At 47.5% G+C, this 6730-nt stretch overlaps 1 protein-coding gene across 1 annotated transcript; it reads right to left on the bottom strand.

Moving 5' to 3' along the window:
• Window positions 1-4123: 4123 nt before the first annotated feature.
• On the bottom strand, window positions 4124-6361 carry LOC109705490 (probable ribosomal protein S11, mitochondrial). The gene has a single exon (XM_020226224.1). The coding sequence runs from the start codon at window positions 6333-6335 to the stop codon at window positions 5769-5771; it is 567 nt and encodes a 188-aa protein (XP_020081813.1). The 5' UTR covers window positions 6336-6361; the 3' UTR covers window positions 4124-5768.
• Between the last annotated feature and the right edge of the window lie 369 nt (window positions 6362-6730).

The raw sequence follows: 6730 nt of genomic DNA, 5'->3' as shown, positions 1-6730 counted from the left end.
CCTATCCCTTTTTATTAAAGTTTTATACCCCCAAAATAAAGATTTGGCCCAGGATTGCCCATTTTGAATTCCAGGGTTTCTCTGAATTTTGAAGTTACCACTTAGCAGGTTTCCATACCAAGGCTCAATCCAATCAAGTCCGTAGCGTCTACCAATTTCGCCACCCTTTCCCTTTCTCTGTCCTGACGAGAAGAGAGATCTTGCGCCGACCTACTGCACAATTCGTGATTGATATGCGTAAGAATTCATTTCATTATAATCTAAGTAGGATTGACGGTTCCAAGACAAGACAATCCCGGTCGATCATGCAAAAAAAGGCTATGTTGCGCTCGTTAATGGATCGAGGAACAATAGCCAAGCCAACCAAGGCCGGTGAGGATTGACAGAGACAGACCAAAGCAAAGTTCTTTCTAGTGTAAGCTTGAGATGGATCTTTCGCAACTGAACTGCCAGATCCAGGTACGGAAGAATCTTCAAAAGAAGAACTGGAGAATCTGCATCAGAAGCAGCAGATGCTGTAGATACCCTCCGGGACGAAGTTTGAGGTCTCACATCTCTTTTCTTTAGAGCCGCCATTCCATTCCTGCTAGGATTTAGGTAAGAGGCCTTAACAGTTATTTGGTTAGACTTGGTTATTGCGGGCTTTGGTGTGCCATTGGGATCTCAATCTAGGGTTCCTATTCCTATCAGTATAAAAAAGGCTTTTTGTTGGGCCTAAAACTTTTTTTTTTTCTTTTGGCTAAGAAGCCCTTAGGTTGTACGCCAGCCATACGTAACTTGAACTGTGATGGCCACAATCTTAGCTATTGCCCATTCCCAAGACGCCTTTGGTTAAATGTTCACACCTGATCCACCGTCTGCACTTCCTACAAAAACTCCCGGAAATGGAAACAGGAAAACAGGAATTGTCACCTCCCGGTCTGCTGTAGTCAGCCTCAGGGTGTGCCTGACTGGCGAGTCTGCCGTCTCCACGGCTTTCCCTTTTGCGGGCTGCTCCTCATCAAGGCCTTCGAGTGCCGATCTTCGCTTGGGCCGGCTCCGAGGCTCTACCCTGGCTTTTCATTGGTTCCTCCTTTATTGTATTGCGCGCGCATCTTCAAGCAATCGGGGGAGGCGCCGAGTACATGAGGCGGTCCCGGGAATGATAAACATTACCTCGTGCTCTGGAACTCCAACACTTCGGTTGAATAATTAAGGTGCAATCTTTTTAAACCGTAGCGTAGGCGAAACCTGGCAGCCCGCAAAGAGTTTAACGTTCTCCGGTCCTTCCAGGAAAGCCTACTTTCCTTCCTTCCCCCAGCAGGCAACAACACTGGGAGGAAGACGATCAGGATCTCACGTGTGGCAGCTGTTGGAACAAACTCCGAATCCAAGAGGTACCTACCTAGATAATTCGGAAACTCACCACTCACTGGTGAAAGAGGAGAGAGAAAGGAGCCATTGAAGGCCCCGGGGCCGGAATGCAGTAGGGTGTTCAAAGCCCCACGCTCGATTCTCGAGATTCATGGGCCGTCTCGCGAAGATCTTCGATCCGAACCTTCGCTTCGCATCTACTCTCTCTTAGAGGATGAACCACGCCTTCGCTATCGCAAGAATATAGCGATCGAAGAGCTATCTATCAGAGCCGGCTCGTGGTATTGGCTAGAGAGGCACCATGTCGACATTGGAGGTCACCAACGTCGAGCTCGTGGAGAAGAGGGGAGACGGCTCCAAGGGTGAAGGCACCAGGACCAACAAAAGGAAGACGATGGAGAAGGCCACGATGGAGGAAGGAGTGACCAAGTTGGAGCACGCCTTGCCCGAGCATGACGCACGTGACGAGACACTTGAGGGGCATCAAGATGAGATGACCGAAGTAATCAAGGATTTGGAGAGCGACATGGCGAGCACAGCAGAGGTGCTCAAGGCCCAAACGAGGTAGTGGTTACCATGACTGCCGAAATAGCGGAGCAACAAGCCAAGATCGTTGTGCTAGAGAAGGCGGTGGCCAATAATGGGCCGGCACCAAGGGAGGTGCAAAAAGTGAAGATCCGCGAGCCCAAATGCTACAACGGTGCAAGGGACGCTAAGGAGTTAGACAACTTCTTGTGGCAGGTGGAGCAATACTTGCAAGGCCATAAAGTTGGAGGATGAGAATGCCAAGATAGATCAACACTGCCACCATGTACTTTTCGGACGATGCCATGCTTTTCGCGTACGGCGATATTGAGAGGAATCTCTGCACCATTGCCACTTGGGAGGACTTGAAGAAGGAGCTCAAGTCCCAATTCTAGCCCTCGAACGTAGAGTACTTGGCACGCAAGAGCTTTCAGCGACTCAAGCACACGGGTACCATTCGAGAATATGTCAAGGCTTTCACGACTCTAATGCTTGACCAATCAACAACTCGGAGAAAGATCGTCTCTTCTTCTTCATGGACGGACTCCAACCATGGGCCGAGCAAGAGTTGCAGCGATACTCCCGTCGGCCTAGGCGGCGGCAGAACGTCTTGTGGATTTAAGCAAGCCAGAGTCACAAACTCGGGCCAAGCACTCAAAGTTCTTCAAGGGCAAAGGTGAGGGAGACAAGGACAAGGAAAAGGATAAGGAGAGAAAGTCCGATGAACATGAGGAAGCGGCACGCCTAGGCCTCAAGGCAGAACGAGACACGAGCAGGATCAAGGCGGTCAACTCAGAGGCAAAGCCTGTGACAGGCGTAGTAAAGGACGTGGGTGGACCAACGGGGGATGGAGAGGTACTACAAGCCTATCAGTTGTGCCTGACGATGACTTCCAATTCATTCTTGGCATGGAGTTCCTTACGGCATCGAAGGCAATTCCCATGCCATTCCTTTGAGTGTTGACAATCATGGACGAGGGGCGTCCATGTATGGTTCAGGCGGTGAGCGTAGAAGGAAAGAAGACAAAGATGATCTCGGCACTCCAGCTTACCAGGGGTCTCAAGAAGGGGGAAGAGACCTATGTAGCAGCCTTGGTGCATGATGAAAGTGGGGAAGGAAGGAAGGGAGGATCCTCCTCAAGAGATCCAATCAGTCCTTCTTGAGTTCAAGGATGTGATGCCCCCGGAGTTGCCAAAGAAGTGACCTCCAAGGAGGGGGGTAGACCACGAAATTGAGCTTGTGCCAGGGGCTAAGCCACCGGCCCTGGCACCCTATAGGATGGCCCCACCTGAGCTTGAGGAGTTAGGCAAGCAGCTAAAGGAGTTGCGTCATGCGGGGTTCATCCAACCATCGTCGGCCTGTATTGTTCCAGAAGAAGCATGACGGGAGCCTAGGGCTATGCATCGACTATCGGGCGCTCAAGAAGGTGACCGTCAAGAACAAGTACCCCATCCATCCCTGATTTGTTCGACCAGCTCGGGAAGGCACGCTACTTCTCCAAGTTGGATCTAAGGTCGGGCTATTACCAAGTCAGAATTGCTGAAGGGGATGAGCCGAAGACGAGGTGCGTGACGAGGCGATTTATTCGCTTTTGAGTTCCAAGTGTTGCCATTCGGTCTCACAAATGCACCAGCCACGTTTTGCACACTCATGAACAAGCTCTTACATCCATACAACGATCAATTTGTTGTAGTCTACTTAGATGAGATCGTAGTAAAGTTAATAGTAAGACCCTTTAAGAACATGTTGGTCATATAAGGAAAGTCTTTGAAGTGTTAAGGGAAAACACACTTTATGTAAAGAAGGAGAAATCTTCCTTTGCCAAAAGGGAGGTGATGTTCCTAGGGCATTGGATAGGTGATGGCTTGATCAGGAGTGGAAATCTTGTTTTAATCATGTTCCACTATAGTGGAATGAAATGAAAAGCCGTATCTTGCATCTTCCATTCGTCCTTCTTTCCACTCACCTACTAATGAACATAGGCCGGGGTGGATTACTTCCTTATGCCCTCACATTTTTTTTTTCTTCTTTTAATCTCCGTTCCATTCTATTGATTGTCCACTAAAGCGAGGGGCTAAACACCTTTTGCAAACTTACTAATGAAAGGAAGACGTCGGGACTTGTAACTTGATCTCCTTTTTCCTGACAGCAATGGACTAAACAAACGGGATTCCTTTTCTTCCCTGCCTTCTTTGCCTTCCTGTCTTTCGGACTAGCAGCTTCTAAGTCTGCTCTTAAATGAGTTAAGTCAGCTGGATATGAGCCTTGACGATCCTTGTTTCGAGTGAGACCTCTCTTTCTCTTTCTATTTTTTGCCATTTTTACTACTTTGATCTTAAGGTCCTTCAATGTCTGTTCGTCTGAAACTTTAGTGTTGTTCTAGTGCGCGTAAACGTCAATGAAGAAGGTTTCGTTAACCTCGCTTTAGTGCTTTAAAGCCAGCCTTAGCCAGTGATCCAAAAACAGTAGATCCATAGCTTCCCGGGTGACCCAGTCGCATATGCAGTAGCTCCAGATCGATACCCCCATGCACCCCAACCACGTGATCGAGACCCATACCGAGTTCCTCCTTATGATCGTAGTTGAGATTCATACCTCACACGTGATCGAGACCTATACCCCTCCCCTTCGTATGGTTCCAGGTCCAAAGGCGGAGGCAGTGACAGGTCCCGCAGCAGCAGTAGAATCATCATTTGTGGATACAGCACCAACAACAGCAGCAGATCCAGAGGCAGTTCCAGTCCTTGTCGCAGGGCAGTAGTTAGTAGGTGATCCAAGACCAGAGAGAAAAGACGCAACAGATTCATATACTGACCTTAGTGATATAGATCCATACCTAGGTACAGAACGAGACCTATTAGTGAGGTCCATATCGGTAATAGAAAGACCTGCCACAAAAGCATGCCGATGGAGCAGAAGTAGACCCTTCCCCCGCCATAATAGCACCACCTAGCTTCGCTGCATCGGGATAGTAGTAGCACATATCTTTATATAGTGATCGTGATAGGGATAATGATACCAATGATAGAGTTGACCTAGCCTAGCTACATCCATCCCTTGTCTCCTATTGGTTTGTCTCTGAAAATGGTTCAGAATAGTGGTATACTCCGGCTAGCGAAGAGGACCACCGAAGCAACATATTAAGAAGAAGTTAAGGTATCGGTTCCGTCTATATTAAGTTAAGGTGATGTAAAGCTTTAGTTTTTTTAATTTTTGAAGATAGGTTCAGAAGAATATCCTTGGCTAAATAAAAGAAAGAAAGCCGAGCACGACTCCTATCAGTTTCTTATTAGTCAGTCACTTCAGGCTTGGGTCACAAGCGCTAGCACATCGGGCTTCATAGCCTAAAAAAGAAGTGCTTTCCACCTCTTTCTTGCTGCAGTTGCAGGTCTCAGATGAACCTTGCTGTTTACTTGATGCGTGACAAATACGCTGGATTGTGTTACGCGAAAATAAGGCGGTTAAAAGATAAAATTCTTGCTGCTTACTCCAATCCTAAACAAGCATCAAAAGGCACATAGGCTAGCGTGAGCGGTAAGGAGAGAAAGAAAGCAGCAAGTCAGCTAACCCCCCGACAACTAGAGCGTAAGCAGACGCAGCTGAAAAAACGTCACCTCATAGGCTAGCTCAAAACGTCGAGGTGATAGCTTGAGGTCCTAATTAATCTGACTGAGTTGTTTTTAGGATAAGCGGGAAGGCTCAATAGAACGGGATCCTCACGTCTACAATGGAGCTTTCGCCTTAACTACAAAGTTTAGGGTGCTTCACTCACGCGGCTTTGCTAGATGGATGCAGAATAGTTGGATGGAGTCTCGCTCAGTCAATTAGTCTAGCCTCCCTTCCGAGTCAGATTTTTTCCGGAATTCTTTCTTGTCAAGTGAAAATGGAGATTAAAAAATGGTTGGAACTATTTGAACACGACGTTTTTTTGGGAGTCGGCATCCATTATGTGGAAGTTGGGTCACATCGTGGATGTACATAATTGGAGATTTTTTTCCTACTCCTTCACCTCGAAAACCTTCTCTCCAGCTCAAGATCACTTTCTTCTTTTTCCTGAAATAAGTAGATCCGTTCACTTTCATGACAACTGACTTTAAACCCATCTTTCTGGCGGATCGCCCGACATGTTCCGCAGTTGCTTCAGCAGCATACCGAGAAAGACGAGACCGCCCTTTTCTTTCCTCCAAACAACCTGCGGAGGCCCCAGTCTTCTTATTCCCCCTAGCATCTGTCACGGTCACAAAGGTCTTCTTTTTCATCAGTAAGACATGGACAAAATCTCTCTTCTTTTTCCGTGAACATTGCTTATCTTCCTCCGAGATGCTCTGTACGAAGTTCATGGATTTTAAACTGCCCGCACCCGCAGCAAGCCCAAGCCTATCAGTCTCGGCCCTTGTTTTTTCTTGGGGCATCCCATGTGAAAAGTGTTGACGAATCAATTGATTAAAAGTAGGCATCCCTCTTTCCTATGTCCTTCCCCCCTTTGCCCTATCACTAGTGGTTACTCCCGATCCGAAGCACCCCTTTTCCATTCATAGAGAGATCCAATCGTCAAAATCAATAAAAAGGCCATCATGGACCAAGATCCAAACAGATCAATCTTGTTGGGAGGTACTGCCCAAGGAGAAGAAAAGGTGACTTCCGGATCAGGGATAATAAATAAAATGGGAACCGGATAAAATCGTATATCGAAACGACTTCTGGCATCACCGGAGGGATCGGAACCACATTCGTGGGCCGACAATTTTTCTGGATAGGTCGAACTATGTTCAGCAAATGGAAAAGGAAGACCGAGTGGGATCAAAGAAACTAGCGGACTGATCACTAAATAGATACAAATAGGTGCAAATTC

Source organism: Ananas comosus, unplaced genomic scaffold, assembly GCF_001540865.1.
Source record: "Ananas comosus cultivar F153 unplaced genomic scaffold, ASM154086v1, whole genome shotgun sequence".
Lineage (NCBI taxonomy): Eukaryota > Viridiplantae > Streptophyta > Magnoliopsida > Poales > Bromeliaceae > Ananas > Ananas comosus.
Note: the sequence above shows the minus strand (reverse complement) of the source record. Positions and strands in the feature narration are given on the sequence as shown.